Source organism: Sinohyriopsis cumingii, unplaced genomic scaffold (genome assembly GCF_028554795.1).
Source record: "Sinohyriopsis cumingii isolate HCF-2022 unplaced genomic scaffold, ASM2855479v2 utg001276l, whole genome shotgun sequence".
Lineage (NCBI taxonomy): Eukaryota > Metazoa > Mollusca > Bivalvia > Unionida > Unionidae > Sinohyriopsis > Sinohyriopsis cumingii.
In genome coordinates this window covers 1442203-1459741 of record NW_028315977.1, presented here as the reverse complement: position 1 = coordinate 1459741, position 17539 = coordinate 1442203, and the positions used below count along the sequence as shown (strand labels likewise).

Genomic DNA, 17539 nt, shown 5'->3' with positions numbered 1-17539 from the left:
TATCACATCTTGTAAGGATCTCTTGTTCAACAGTTACTCGCCGAAACACTTCGCATGATTTTGATCTATGCAGTTGATAAACGATACCAACTGTGTTGAAATTCTGGTCTTAAAATAGAATCATTGATTTTGCGTTTGTCTCGCATAGGCCCGTGGCTACATATATTTTGTATTTCTTTACATTGTTGTATCTGTGTAGAAAATCCCATTTACCGTGTAGTTCAGAATTAGGATTCCTTAAGGAGTCCATCTCTTTGATCCCCATTCTTACATGCTTTCACAATAATGTGTGATTCTTCACGATACTAATTCGGTCACTGTTTTCTGTTTGCTATAACTAAATTATCTATTCCCGTGATATGCCAGATGTCACGAAAATATTCATGTAACAAGAAACTGAACCTTACTAGTCTTTGATTGTTATTTGTCATCTTGCCGATGAAAGTAAGGGGATTGTGGTCACTAAACACAATATTCGAAGAAGGACCTGAACTAAGGTGAACTTCAAAATGTTGCAATGTCAATGCCAAAGGCAAACATTCCTTCTCGATTGTTGAATAACTTCTTTGGTGCTTTTTTAATTTCGTAGACAAATAGCACACTGGATGATCAATACCATTGTCAACTTCTCGAATAAAAACTGCTGCAACCCCAATATCACTTGCATCATCAGAGACTTTAAACAATTGGCTTAAATTTGGAGCTGTATGAACTGGCGCGCTTTTAAGTATGGCTTTCAATTTGTCAAAAGCCTCCTGACAACTTTCAATCATAAGGAACTTGTTTTTCTTACTCATTCAATTCGTCAGTGGTTAAGTTCCACACCTAAAATTTGACCCTTGAACCGATTGGCTAGATTGTGGAAGGCCAAAGTTGAGTAAAATACTTTATCAAAGCATTTACTATTATTTTAGATTTTTCATAATCCTCAAAGGAATTACCTGTGGAATCCTTGCTGACGCACACATAATAGTCAACAGGTATTGGTTACCTGACTTGGATTTTGATCAGAACGTTGATCCTTTCAAAGTGTCGTTGGTGATTTTAATCCTGCTTGTTCACTATCCAGATCTATGAAAAAAGGACGCTTGATGATAGGTTTGAGCAGGAATGTTTATTAATTGATTAGCCGGTCTTTTGATTATCTCATCATAATTCCTGTCATAGTTGTTTCTAAATACAGTAGATCTTGTTGCATGTGGCCAATGGTAGGAACATACAAACTAAGACACATAAGGTTCATTTGTAACGTATTCCTACATTTGACGAACCATTATGCAAAATAATAGTAGACTGTGTCGATCTTATAACTAAAACAAAGTCAGGCAGTCAACTATAGCTTGTTGACCATGATGTGTGCATCCACAAGACTTCCAGAAGCAATTTTTTAAAGAAATATTACTAGAAATAGTATTAAAAATGTTCCAGTCTGATTTAAACTGTCATGCCTTGACTTTTCCAACAAATTATGCATGAATTATGCATCAAACGGATTACAATATTTAGAAGTCAAGACCAGAAGCCTTTGAAATGATTTTGTCAAAAGCTTGGAAGAACTTTATTCGGCTAAATTGTTTTGATGCAGTACAAGATTTAGATGAAGATATTCATTTGCTGCCATTTGCTGTTAGTGGATTTAGATCTTTTGAATTTATTTTATGATATACTGTCCGTGAACCATTGAACCTATTCAAACAGACACGTCTTTCCGATGAAAATTAAAAAATTAGTCTTTTCTACAAAGCTTCTAATTATAAATATAAGTTATCAAAAGCTCATCAAGCAGCGGGCACTAATCTTTGTTCGATTCAGATGCAAATGAAATTAAATGGTAACAGAAATAAATAAGCTACATCTCAAAATCCTTTTCCGGCTCAATCTATGTACAATTCAGAAGTAAGTAAATGACTTAAATTATATCATTAAAACTCCTGTTCATAAAAAAATGTTCAACAAGGACTTGGTTGACAGAGATAGCACAGTTAATTAATCTATCAATTCCAAAACATGCAATCGATGGAATAAAAACTCACTGTATTGATTTTGGTTTAACCACATTTCGCAGCTCATAAATAGTATACAGCCTGGACCAGACACTTTCACATTTACAAAAACTTGTACAATTAAACCTCTCATGACATTCATATTGTCGATTGCACACCTCTGAAAGATGGTCCTGACAAGATCAGTCTGGAATATTTGAAAACAGAGGTTAATGTTACTGGAGAATGACTATTTAGAATCAAATACAGGTAAATGGAGCGCCCAATTCATTCTAGTGGCAAAACCATGGGTAAGTGTTATCGGAAAGTAATAGGTGCAACCTAAGATTGGTTCATTTCCAATGTCAAGAAAAGATGGCTGCATCGTCAAATCTGCAGGTGAAAATTATTTCACCAATATTGACTCGCAACAGGTGGCTTTGTACAGTCAACGAAATATTAGTGTATTTACTATGTATAATATGCATAGTTTGTATAATATTAATTCAGAAGGTTAACTCACTATATAATTAATGTTAGATACAATATTCATTGAATGTTGCTTAAAAAAAAGGCCATGGCTGTTTTATTCGATCAGCAAAGCTAATTAATCTTGAACATATAGTCGCATTCCTTCATACCAAATCCTAGTTTACATTCCTAAATAAAATTAAATATGTAGATATAAAGTTAAGATTTCACCAGTCACACCAATTGCTTCTAACCGACATAATACTTAATCTATATATAAATTACACTATTACGGAAGGCAGCATTTTTTCTAGGTTGAGTCTAAACCTAAATGATACAGGAGCTAAGAAATAAACGAGTTCAAGTTGCAAAGTTGAACAGATCTTCTGTAAGCAGACGACAAACACCCCAAAACAAGCAAGCCATATCTAAACATGAAAAGGATCACAAAAGCAAAAATCGCCTCTTTTCTTGAAAATCAAATAAGTCAGTCAGTTATGTTTATCAATCATCTCACTTATTGTTATTGTCACTATTCAGACACATGTTAACACCAGTATCATAGTGAAGACGAAAATAAGCACACATAGCAACAGCAGCACTGGCATTAGGTGAAACAAACTGAAAATTGGAAACAAACGTCAAATAGATGCTACTGGAAAGGATAGTGGTCTAATTTGTTACTACATAGGTAAGTCGTTTATATTTCTTTATCTTATCGTTGATGCTGGTACAAATGTATTTATCTATAGCTAGGCTCATTAAGGCGGTAAATTCATGTATTGCACTCGTATGGTCAATGTAACGAAGGAGATTAATCTCTCTCTTATATCTAATGATTTCACATAATAGTCTTATATGTTACTAAAAACGATTTTGGTATTTTGAACAGAAAGCAATAATGTAATAAGAAAAATCTACGTTGTATATTTATTTTGCGATCACGAAACAAAATTATGTATAACACTCCACGCGACTAATTTTGTGAATAGACGTATTCATTATCACAAAGAATAGACTTCATAGTTTATTATATACGTTCAAGAAAATAATTCAGCTTCCAGTGTTTTTTTTTTTAATTATTTTAAATAGGTACTTCTAATTATTTCCCAAATTGTTGCGAAAACTTTATCCAAATGGTTAAATATATTTTGTAGTGATATTGCATCAATCAAAAATGAAACTACTAAGGCGCCGTTGTAAAGTGTACTTCCTCGGATTTATTATCATGTTGACTACGGGGATAACAATTTGGACTCGTCAGAGGTTTACAGGAGCTACGAATGCACGATTTGCAAATCTCAGTCACATGTTCGAGCCATTTGTTCAGCTCAGAAATACTTCATTCGACTACAGAGAAGAGACGATGAAATTGAATGAGGCGAAAGTGAAAATGGATGACCCGCGCTTAATTGAATTAATACGGAATTACTGGATAGAGCCGCCCTCAAGAGAGCCATATAATCTGAAAAGAGATCTCGAGGACTATTCTGCGGGACAGACCCCATATGTTGACAGCCGTATCAACCACAAGGTATTTAAACAAAACACCTAAGAAAAACTTATGAGATATTAATCGTTCAGTCCAATGCACCTTTGCTTATATTTCTGCATCTCTCTATATCTCAAAGTATTTCGTTTGAATAAACTGCATCAGTGCAGTGACTTCATTTGTTCTGACAATATATTATCCCATGTCAGTATAGGATTTCAGACACGCTCATTTACCATAATTTGCGAAGTTTAGTAACTTAATCTTCACTCAAATGGCAAATCAATGATATGCCTAGTGCAAGATTTTAAACTATAGGAATGGGAGAGAGATCGGATCGTGTATCCGTGCAAGGTTTGAGTTGACCTCACCCCATTGCTTGGCGTCATATGAATATGCCTTGTGTTTTCCTAGGATATTGTTTCGTATATTGTGGTACTCTTGTTGCTGCTTTGACTGAATCAATTTTATTCTGAATGTTGGAGATGTTATATAAACCATAACTGGTTTTATGTTTATTTGGTCAAGTCGTCAAAACGACTGGTTGCTTTATTATGTCTCAAGTAGTCAAAGATGTTTGAACTGTTACTCAAAGCAAGAGGACAAGAATGTTTTGAACTTCTAAAAACTAGTTTAGTCATCTTGATACAATTATTATATACCCTGTTGAAAAGACAATCCCATTAACAGTGAGTTCACAATGTTGACGCCAGGAGCTAATATCAGTAGTTTGAAGAACAAAACTGTTGAGTACTAATTATTGTTACAACACATGCATGGTATGACGTTGTCTTTATTCTTTTCGGATTATGCAGATTACACTAGGACATTGTCGTGAAATGTACACGTAAAACAACCCTCTTCTAAATCATGCTACATTCCGATTTTCGGAAATAGGAGAAGTCGCATAGCTACATGTTACAAACCTGTAAAAGCCGGATAGATTATAATAATTGAAAAATACGGATAATCTTACATGAATGATCATTTCAAATGAGATTTATGAATCAAGTCGAACAATTTAGACTCTGTACGAGCCTTGAAATTTATCGAATTGCTTGAATGTCATCTTGATTGAATAAGATGATGTCTAGTAAATGGCACAATACTAAAATTATTTTATTACACAGCCCAATCATGAGACCGGTATATCTATTATAGATTTAAAAAAGGTTAAGTTGGGACACTGGAAAATCCGAAAGGAAAAAGACCTACATATTTAGTTATTTTTGTTCATTTTTCAGGTAAATGGATTTTTTGTTGAGGCAGGCGCTTATGACGGTGAATCATCGTCTACATCCTTATATTTTGAGAAGTACCGCAGATGGAATGGTCTGCTTGTAGAGCCGGATCCTAGACATTATTTTACAATACAATCAAAACACAGAAAAGCATACCGGATTAACGCTTGTTTAAGCACTAAATCTTACCCAATGCAGGTAATTTTAAATTACTCTAAATTTTTCGCAACAATAAAACTGCTGCCATTTTATGTAAGTAGACATTTGCTAGAACGGCTGTTACTGTCGCAACGTGCTCTATAATTTTGTATTTATTGAAATATGTACTGATTTCATTTAAAACATAGCTGTCAAACTCTATTCATTTTCGAATTATAACAAACGTTCATCAGCAATAATAAGTGAATCCTAATCTTGGTAGATGTCTGATATATTTTCTACGACAATTAAAGTCATTTTGGATGCAAGCATCGTTTTGCAACTGAGGAACTTGGGATCTGTGATGGTCCTAAATTGTAGCTCTGGGCATACATACCAGTGTTGGGTTTATTACCTGACCAACATGTCTAAGTCTGTTTGAAGTACAAAAAGTGTATATATTGAATGGAGAAGTTTTAATACTAAATGCTTTCTTATCAAAATATGCTTACATAATGCACACAAATCTTTAATTGTAAGAACTCGCATGTATGCCAGGTTGAACAGTGCAGCACCTGTCTCTATACTGTATTACGTCGTTTCTTGAAAATTTGAATATATTTAGGGACTTACAAACATCCTCTCAGGTACTAATACTAATTTCATAATGAAGTACACAACGGGATAGAACACTTTCGGACAAAATGCTACAAACGTTTACCCATTGTGGAAATGTTGTTTTCTTTTCTAAAATAGATTTGATTATAGAAACGTATATATATATATATATATATATATATATATATATATATATATATATATTGATGATACATTTTTCCTTTTAATTATTATGGACATTTATGCTATTATGTTTTCTCTCTGGCTTAAATATGTTGGAAATTTACGTGATGTTACAATAGGAGGAACATGTCTTGCAGCAAACACACAAACACATACACACATGTATTGTTGTCCTTATTAGACGGGTATTATAGTAAATGGTGATTGCAAGTTGAAAGTCTTACTTACAAAAGAGGATTTGTTTGAGTTCATATTATGATTTTTCCATGGTGCAGGTTACATTCAATCTGGGACACGGAATCAGGGAACAAATGGGACGCATACACGAAACAAAAGAAGCTGAAGAGTGGATTCAAAAGGAAAACATAGGGTTTACTAGTGTAAAAGTGCAATGCTTTCCATTGTATTCCTTACTTTTAGCAATGCAAGTTTATCAAGTAGATTTCTTTACCCTTGATGTGGAAGGCGAAGAACTACACGTGCTAAAGACTATACCATTTGATAAGATTAATATTGGGATGATGACCGTGGAATATATACATTCCAGTGAAGAGGGGATCACAAGCTTCCTAGAGGAAAAAGGTTATAGAAAAATGATAAAATTGCGAACACCGGGGTGTGCAGATATAATATTCCGGAAGAATGATGTTCCGTTTATAGGATATGAATGAACAGTTTGAAATAACATCATATTTATGGTAATAAAAATTATTTCCTCTACTTGCTTTATTCAATACATTTACATATGCTGTTATTGCTTGCATTCGCTCAGTAAACAATATATATATATATATATATATATATATATATATATATATATATATATATATATATATATATATATATATCAACCAATCATTTATCCGTATATTTACCTATCTGTGTTCTTTCTATTTTTATATTCACCTATCCTATTTGCGTCTCTTTGTCTCATGGATTATCCACACGTGCACACGCGTTTCTAATTGTCTATATCGAATGTAACTTTAGACAAGAAAAAACAGGCGAATGAGTCCAATGCACGTGGAAAGTTAATTAAGTCCTTTATCTTTCCCGTGTGTGATATATCTTACAAATGAGTTTCTTATTATTCCAGATTTTTTTGCGTTAAGAATCATAGATTGTATTTATAAGTACAGACACATTCATATAATTGGTATTTTCCTGAGGAAATTCTTCGATGAATATTAAGCTTGTATTGCATATACTTAACTTGTATTTAACAATTATCTCTCCATCATCCAGAAAATATATACCTATGTAATTTAAAGTATTATGATTTGGTATGCTTATGGTTCAAAAATTTAAAGACAGATTATTTGGGCAAATCTTTATTATTATGTATATGGGGAAGTGTTTCAGTGATGACTGGAGACAAGTTTGAAAGCGTTTCCTTTGGCTAACCTGAGATCGTTATCTCTCCTTTATATAACACATCATCATCGGCAGTCGCTCGAGATACATATTTGTGACAAGGCCTGTTCATTCATCAATGATTTCATCCACAATGTTCGTATACGTGAACACCGGCCCGTCTCAGACCCTCTGCATCTGGGACCCTGTCATGGCATCTCTTCACCATCCATTTTCTCAGGTAGCCAGTGTGAAAATGAGTCAGGGTCCTGACGAGTAATCAGTATATTGAACAGGTTACGCATGCATAAGGAAATGTATCTGTGGAACAAACTTTTCCCATAAACCTTTCATTTTTTAACGCATGGAAGTGTCAAATACATGTCGAATACAGGCTGACGTTACGTTCCTGGCATTCGCCCTGGAGTGGACAATCTCTTTTTTTTTTGCTTTAGTTTTACATTCAACGGTGGATGGTATGCAATTGTTTAATTTGCAATTTCGATCAACAAAATATTTTATTTTCCCATCCACATTTATGTGTCGCCTATTTCATTACTGCCCTCTTGCCAATTTAAGATCATTTCATCCTGATGGAGTTATAACGGAAGGAGGTAGAAACAAAATGATCAGCAAGAAGAAACATGGATAAATATGTCTGAATAGTGTGCATACGGGCAGAAACATTTCCAAAATGGCATTAAAACCCCTATATATCAAATTCAGTATTAATAATATGCAACCAAATTACTTTGTCAAGCCTCCATAATTTGTTTTAGTTCCAAATGCATGGACATTATATATATTCTCATAATAGTCTCTTTTGAAAGCTGTAATACACAATGGATACCCAGGGTAGGGTACAGAGAAGCGGAATGGTGTGCTCTGAGGTGAGCAGCTGTGTTTTGAACTTTCTGAAGTTTCTGGAGTAGATATTGAGATGAACCAGAGAACATTGAGTTACAATAGTCCATTCTTGAAAGTACTAATGAGCAAACAATTGTTTTATTGCCATCAACGGAAAGATATTTGCGATTGGAGCAGATACGACTCAGCTCAAGATAGGCAGCCTAGCATATATTCATGACATGTGGGTTCAGTGTGAAAGTACTGACCAGGTAACACTTTGGTTTCGTACTCACTGTGTGAAGTTAATGTTGGTGTTGCTGATATGTATTTTTTGAGGTAAAGGATGTGAATCAGAAAGTATTTGTGTTATGATCAGAACGGCCTCATTTTATCACCATTCATCTGCAGTTTGTTGCATGTCATATTCGCTTTCACATCAGAGAAAGCACATAAGTACACCTTAGATGATAGCATCAACTTCGTTTGGGTGGCTTGAATTGTATATTTGGGTGTCGTCAGCGTACAATTATTGAGACACTAGATGATGATCTAAGAAACGTGAGAGCGGCTGAGTGTATACAATGAATTGAACAGGTCCAAGAACAGACCCCTGTGGAACACGCTACATAGATCGACTGGGCTGGAGTGTATTCCATTTGCAGACAGAGTTTGTGTCCTGTTGACCAAATAGGACTTGAACCAAATTAAGGCGGTATTATGAATGCCAAATACACGCTGAGGCGGTGATGTACTGTATCATGGTCTATTGTGTCAACTGATGTAAACAATTCAAGGAGGGTAAGGACTGTAATCTTTCCGGTATCAAAATCAGAGAAAATGTCAAAAACAAATTTTAGAAGAGTTGTTTCAGTTATGTGGCAAGGGCGATATGCAAATTATACAAAGACTGTTGGTATTCAGATGAAGTACATAATGGGATAGAACAACATTTTAAAGATTTTATTGTGTTAATGAAAGATTAGAAACTCGGCGGTAATTCTTTAAATCGTTATGGTCTACTGTTGGTTTCTTCAGCTGAGGCTTTACAATGGCAGTTTGGAAAAATGATGGGAATTCCCCAGATGGGAGGGAGGTATTAATAACATCAGTTAGTGAAGGCAATACTGGATCTAAGCACTCAAGCAGCAGTACTGTTGGGATTGGATCAAGTTCACATGCCTTTGGCGTACTCGTCATGACGATTGTACGTACTAAAGCCATAGAGACGGGTTAAAATGCTCCTAATGGTTGCCGCTGAAATTGTGTTCCCCAACTGCATGGTGACGACAAGTCAATTGCAGTTGTGTTGTCAAGCTTATCTCGAATGGTCTGTACTTTGTCACAGATGAAATTTTCAAACAGGTCTGGAAGGTTGACTGGAAAGACAATAGTTGTACGTGGTGTACATTTGTTCCTTAACATTAGTTTCTTAGCAATCTCGAAGAGCTCTTTGCAGCTGAAACTTCCATGATCTTATACTGTATTGGGTTGATTTCGCATCATGGACTATGTTAACGACATTCTTCGCAGAGGCGTCATAGATTTGCTTATGAATAGTGACTCTGGTGGAAATCCAAAGCCTCTCAGCTTTATGTTGGTCTCTTTTAGCGGTTCAAATCTGGTTCCTAACACTGTTATACCATGGATATCACATCTGAATTGATACTCTGCGCTTGGTGGCTGGGGAACATTTGTCAAGCAATGAACGCGGGCAGGTATCGAGTTGTTCTGCTGTATGAGATAAGCAAGTTGTTATGTTTGCGTGGATGTCATGCATTCGTTTGGTTCTATTTATAATACGGAGGTTTCTCTTAGTAGCAAATAAAGATGGAGAGTTAGGGACAGATATGTCAAGATGTCATATAATGCACGGAGTATCCGGTGGGTTTTAAATCTGCGCACTTGTACTCATCGCCTGATGTTTAAAGTTATGTTTCCGTCAGGAAAAAGACGTTGATAATCTGCTCATTGATAAACTTAACTATTTATGTGCACTTTTCCGGCAAGCCTACTGAGCTTAATAAATCAGTACGCAGAGAGGTATATATTGGATAGTTGACACAAAAGTTATTGAATTATGTTATCTAAATTAACGGTAGAATTTTCAAATTGTTGAGCCGGAAAGGGCGTAAGGGAGTTAACTGGAATTCCTCTTTCTGTTCTTCGCCGGCCAAGCTTTGAAACAACTACAGAGAGAGAGAGAGAGAGAGAGAGAGAGAGAGAGAGAGAGAGAGATTTATAAATATACACCAGACAGAACGGAAACTGTTGTCCCTGGTTTCCTATAGAAGCATTTTTAATAATAATAATAGGCAAAATTAATACAGGTTAGATAATTTTTAATTCGTACTCTACGGAGATTCGAACCCATCTCCGCGGGTTCTCTATAATTCATTATATATACCTTGATGTCTCTCATTGTGTATATACATTATAATTAATTACTAGGTCGTCATGCGAGTGTGTCTGCTACACACGAGTGCATGTAAGACCAATTGAGTAGCATCATATTTGGTAATGCATGCTTACCCATGAGGGAATATGGGCTTGTGTGTGCAATCTAGGCGATGGGTACCGTTTACCCGCGGACCTGGGTTAGATTATACGTAGAGTACGAATTAATTATGTCCTTTTTCGTATTTAACATTTCGTCTCCCGTTCTGTTAAAATAATAAATGTCGACGTTAAAAAATAAAAGTGTGTATAGACCATTAATACATCTGCATGGGCGCCCTCTACGAGAAAATAACATATTTCTCTTAAAATGTGAATCCATGGTTGTTGAAGGCATTACTGTCTCATGATGAATGTCTAATGTCTGTCATTTTCAAATTTCAGCCTTACCATCGTCTCGCTGTTTCATTGATCCGATCTACAATTGAATTTTACACTGGTTTCATCAGTGTCTTAAAATTAAAATGGTATTCTTCAATTATTACACAACTTTCGTAGGGTCAGATTGGATACTATAGGCAGATAAGTATTTCAAATGATGTAAAAGAAATGAAAAGAACGCAAATATATCGAAACTATCCAAGTAAAGCAGACTAGAGAAAGCATCATAAAAGCAAAAACGTTTAAACTAGTGATCGAAATGGAAACGGGCTAATCAGGTACAATGACACACGTGAAGTTGTGTAATAATCTTTCGTTTAGTAGAACAGTTAATAATGTAAGATACACCTTTATAATATGTGTATCATTAGAAGAAAAATGAAGACGATATAAGTATGGGATAATCGATAAATGCACAAGCTTAGCATAGTAGGAAGAATTTTGACCTAGAAGACTACGTTTATATTATTCCATGTTGATTTTTTGAATTGTTAAGTTGCTACACAAATAATGGCAAGTCAACCAGCGCTTACATAATTGACTTTAGTTAAGAAGTTATGAGTACTGGAAAAAGCCCAATGTTTATGTAGAGCAACAGTCTTCTTCAGATGTCAGTTCCACTGGTTCTTCGCTGATATAAAACTCTTAGTAACTCAAGCACGTGCTAGTGAAATACTCAACATTCCCAAACTATGACAAAACGGTTTGGAATGTTAGAAAGAAAGACATTATGATAAAAATGCAAATCTGCATAAGTGTTTTGTTCTGATACGGTGTAGCAATATATCGAGGCTGTAAAATTAGTTCTTTCTCCCTAATATAAATCAAGCACGTATATTGTTTTGTATGAATTACATATCTCCGATTATTCACATATTATATTCATTCGTTTAAAGTATTTTTAAAGTTTGAATTAAGCTACTTCCAGGTCTATGCAAGATAATGTCCTTCCTATATGAGATAGGCCCCAAGGTAACCGTGACAAAGTCTCAATATATATGATGCAGTGATTTATTTTCTAGAATTTGCAGATATGGAGGTTTTTACAGTTTGAAACGTGAGACATATGAATTAAGTTTTTAAAAAATCAGTAGCAAATCAGTACCTTTTCTCTCAAGGGAGACAGTACAACATAGCAATAAATGGTTTATTATATCATATTATTTGAAAATAATTCAACATTTTATTTCAAGCTGTAAAATTAGACTTGTATCTAGTACGAATGGTAATCTATAGCAAATAATTGAAGTTCCTTTTGATTCCTTTTTCAGTTACATCCGTGAACTGTTCTCATATAATTCAATTTTCTCAATAAAAAAAAAATCAAATCTATTTTTGCTGGAACTTGAAAATAGTTTAAAATTGAATGAATCAGAAACGGATATACCTTGAATGGGCTGGTGTCAATCTGCACAGAATGTATACAATATATCATTAAATTTAGTGCATCATGTTTGGCTACCTACAAGTTTAATTTAAAAGCATTGTGTTTCTACAGGACAATATTAAATTATTTTTGTCGCATCAATTATTTCTTTGAATTTGTAAAGGTTTCATTAGGATTGTTTTTGTTTCAAACGAATTTAATTTTCTGTGCTAGGGAGATATGATGTAACTTACTGCATTAATGTGGCGAAAATACCAGACTTATAACTTAAAGCTGATTGATGCAGAACTGCTAAGTTAGCTTCCCTGTTCTCCTTGATCATTAAATATTCAGTATCAACTTGTATTATATTATCTTTTAAAGAGCGCATGAACGATACTTTACAACACAAGGTTCGTAGGTTATAATTTATATTTTTGTCACACAATAGTAGTTGGGCATAATGATTTAAAAGTAAATGGTGTGGAAAGAAGTGCATTTAAAAGTAAATGGCTCTGGAAGCAATGCATTAAAAACAAACAATGTGATAGATAAGCTTAAAAAGAAACAAAAAATTACAAATGAATTTAGACTGACTTTTCCATTTAAATGTCGTTGGTGTGTGACTTAATTAAGAATGATATACTGCAATCGTTTTTCTTTGCCCTTGCCATAGCGTAATAACTTATTTCGTATGTACATGTAATTAATGTTATGTCTCTGGGGGTTACCATTTAAATTAGTCCAATTCATTGTTTAAACGTTGTCAGTGAATGACTTTTGACAACGGTAGAATCCAAAATACCGTGATCGAGAAACAAAATATTGGCGATTGAATTATGATTATTTACTACACGTTGTCCTTTAAAATTGTTCTTCAAGATGGAAATAACTATGTTAATTTGAATTATTGTTATTATTATTATTAGTATTAGTATTAGTATTTCAAGTCAGTGAAAAGAAGGAATATAACTAAAACAGGCTTAGATAATATAGGTTTAAATCAAGAAGAAAGATCCGGAATGAATATAAGGTATAGACTAGCAGGCTTTCATCACGGAGTAGCAGTTATATATATATATATATATATATATATATATATATATATATATATATATATATATATATATATATATATAGATAGATATTTTTGTATTTTCTGATTGATTCGTGTTAAAAGTACACACGTTATTTTATGATGAAAATGTCTGCATTCCTTTTACTGGATATAAGTTTAGAAAAATACAAAATGAGCAAAGTAATACTTTTTACTTCAGTATTATCATTGAATATTTTGAAATAGTAATTTAAAAAATAAACTAACGGTTTGGTTTAATACGTTCATTATCATTGGGAAAGTCTGACTAAATACAGTTTTTAAGTAACGTCTTTTCACTTCAAACGAAACTAAATGTATTTGTCGAAATGTTGCATTCATTAGAATGTATTTATTAGAATACATCCACTTTTACCATATGAGTGCAGCTGTTAAACTAATCCTGCTTTTATTATCTTCTAAGATAATAAATTACCAAGTGCAGATTCTAATATGCAAGCTTAGGCGAATAAACTTATTTCGTAACAGCTATTGTTATCTAAAAGGTCCGTTATTTTTCAATGCGATTTCCATTACATAATATATGTGCCCCATCCACTGATATTTTTATATACTTTTGTAGACTTTTATATGACCTCAAATAATACCGACCATAACTATTCTTATTCATGATTTTGGTTACCTATTATGATTTAATTTAAATAATACATTACTATTTTCATATACGTTTTCGTAATCGTTAAATGTTAAGCTTATCTTACTATTATATCAGTTTATCTTTTCTTGTCATCTATTTAACCATTAAAGAATCAATAACGCATAATGTAATTGCATTATATTGTCAATGAGTGATAACATTCCCAACTTGTCTGCCTCACATAGTGCGCAATATATGCTGTTTCCCGTTTATAAATATGGCTTCATTTGACAAAATAAAAAAATTATTTTACCAAACGATCATATCCACTGCCCAAGTTTCTGTAGATTTGATTATCAAATATCAGTCAGTACGACGCGAACCAAGCTATACCTGGTATGGGTCACTCTTCCCCTTTTTACAATCTCCTTAGGAATAACATTTGCATATAATCTTCTAATTGTACACTTATATAGGTTTTCTTGCTTCATATTTGTATGGCTTATGAGTAAGCCTTTTAAAGCTAAATTTTGTTACTTTATCCGTGCTTCACAAACGACCCAGTTAATAACAAAGAATTATTCCTCTTTCTAATTGCTTATACACTAGGAAATCGCGTATTACATTAGCGTTGTCAAGTATGGAATAATCCATATCTTAAACAAAAGCAAATATAATAAATAATCGAACTTGCTTTCATTTTACATTTTTATATATAATTAAATGTACATTTTTTAGGAAAAACAAACTTTCTACAAACAACGTAAATTGCGATTTAATTCTATGGTAGTTTACAATACAGTGCGTGATTTATAGTATAATTTTCTTATTGGCATTTATAAAAAAATGGTTTAATAAAGTCAACGTTATTTGAAGAAGGACAAATATTTTAAATCTCGTGCATCTGCTATTATTACGGTGATGTAAATTAAGAATGGTTCGTAGCTGTATGTACAAATAAAATACGCAAAAACTTTAGTCCTGTAAATAGTATGGGAATAATATGTTACCTGATGGAATCTAATAATAACAGTTTTATATTTAAGTAGATATATAAACAAAATGGCGAGAAATATACATTAAAACATTGTTAGAAAAAAGTATCTTGACTTTTATCTCGAAAGGAGGGAGAGTAGTCTGTCGGCTTGTCTGAATAACATTTTCTGATGACACCTCGCAATTATCTGATCAAAAGTTCGATCTGTGTAGGCTCTTCCATCGTTCTGCTCGGTTTGAGTGTGAAATGAATATTGAGGGGCAAAATACATACCCTTTATATAAGCTCGTCTGCCATGGATATAAAGTGGTCCATGGTGTTTAAAATGTAGTCATTTAAACTTTTGCAGACCCAATGAAACGATCGCATCGATTCGTGAAGAAAGAAGAAGAATGTAAGAGGCAGAAACGTGATTTATCGCCTCGTACAGTAACTGAAGTTTTGACACAAATTCATGCCAGTGATTTTGAAGATGACACGATTGAACCTGAATCACATTCGAGAGATGGAAAAGCGCTCCTCTAGAAAATTTAGAACCATGGCTTACACCTACACGTTGAAGTTTAAAGATTTCAAGTTCGACATACCACTGGAAAAGCAGAGATCTTCATTACCGAGGTTTGGCATTCTCTGTTAACCATACTGAAACACCAATGTCATGGCAAAGAAGACGATCGCTTGAGACCTTCCATTCATCACGACAGCTTGAAATCCCCTGTTTAGATCGAGTTTAGCAATCCAGCAGAACTGACACATTCCAAAGTCATGGACAAGATACAACACGTGCAAGAATCCAACGACAAATTTCACATCACCGATGGAAAAGCGACATTGTTCATGACTCACGTCTCTCTCCCCAAGGACACCGGACAACGCAGAGAGGTGTTATTGGTAGACGACCGTCGCATCATTAAGTGCAGCCTCGTCCAAATTAACAACTCTCAAAACCAGATGTGATTAGCCCGTGCCATCGTGGTGGGACGAACGTATGCCGACAAGTACGACACGGTAGAATGGAAAAAGGTCTGAGAAAACATTCGAAAATCGGACCGAGCCAAACAACAAAGTGAAGCAGAACTCCTGTTACAACAAGCTGATCTGTCCAAAGACAATCCCTGTGGTATTCATGAAATGCAAACAGTGCAAGATGTCATAGCTCCACGCTACACCTTGAAAGTGCACCCTCAAAAAGTGCGCGGGTCTCTGTTGTTTCGAGGCAAACATTTTAAGGATGGAAAATACATTCACGTCTATCATCACGATGAACATTTCGATGTCATTACGAGTATGACAGTATTCTTGGGATACAGTTATTACTGACAGAAATGTGACTACGGCTATACCAATCGAGAGCAACATAAGCATTGTGGTTCGAAATGCTCAGGATGTTTGGCCATTCAACCCTGTCTTGACAAAAGACAAGAACGAGTGCATTGACCTGCTTGTCAGAGCACTTTTTACAGCCCTAAAGACACAAGGTTCACAGCAGAAATGTGCTTGTCAACTGCTGAGATTGTGTCCTACGTGTGGACAAGGCATACTTACCAATAATGCCAAGGCACACGTATGTTCAGGAAACAAACGATGTCACATTTGTCACCAAATCGTGGACTTGGAACATCAATGCTGCATTTTAAATACCAACCCCAACAGGAAGATGATGACCACAAGAAGAAAGACAATTTCATCTTTTTCCATTTCGAATGCATGCAAGAGACTGGCGTTCACATTCCTAATTTCTGCGTTGCTCACCGAGCGTGCCAAAAGTGCATCCAAGAACATATATTTAGTCATTGCCCTCTACTTCAGCAAGATTCCTGGAGGACGTGAAAAAATCTTTCGGGGACCGAACACGCTGGCCAATTTTGCCCGATGGGTCTTAGACCCCATCGACGTTACGTGGAGCCAATAGGACATCGAACATTATGGAGATTGTCATCGCCATGCCATGGTCATGGATCATTATTTCTCTGGATACGATGAACCGTTTCTTTTGAGATACTATACGTAACAAGGCACCGAACGTCCTAAAGTGACTTTGAACGGAACCAAAATCATTTCCATGCAAGTGGGACAAGTACAGTTTAAAGATTCGATGAGTTACATGGCCACGCCTTTGAGCCGAATGCCTAAACCGTTTGGAACGACAGAAATGGACAAAGGCTACTTTCCACACTTTTTCAATACCGAAACCAATCAACATGCCGTTCTAGCCCATTTGCCCGAGGCTCACGATTACGACCCCGACAACATGCGTACCGAACAACGAGAAGCTTTCTACGATTGGAACCAGACTCACGACTCGGACCCTTTCGACTTT

General features: G+C 34.8%; 1 protein-coding gene across 1 annotated transcript; it reads left to right on the top strand.

The window, feature by feature from the left end:
- Positions 1 to 3681: 3681 nt before the first annotated feature.
- Positions 3682 to 6796, top strand: LOC149772689 (protein Star-like). The gene is made up of 3 exons (XM_089947491.1): positions 3682 to 3987; positions 5190 to 5384; positions 6401 to 6796. Exons 1-3 carry the CDS (start codon positions 3682 to 3684, stop codon positions 6794 to 6796), a joined length of 897 nt encoding a protein of 298 aa, XP_089803617.1.
- The last annotated feature ends 10743 nt before the right edge of the window (positions 6797 to 17539 follow it).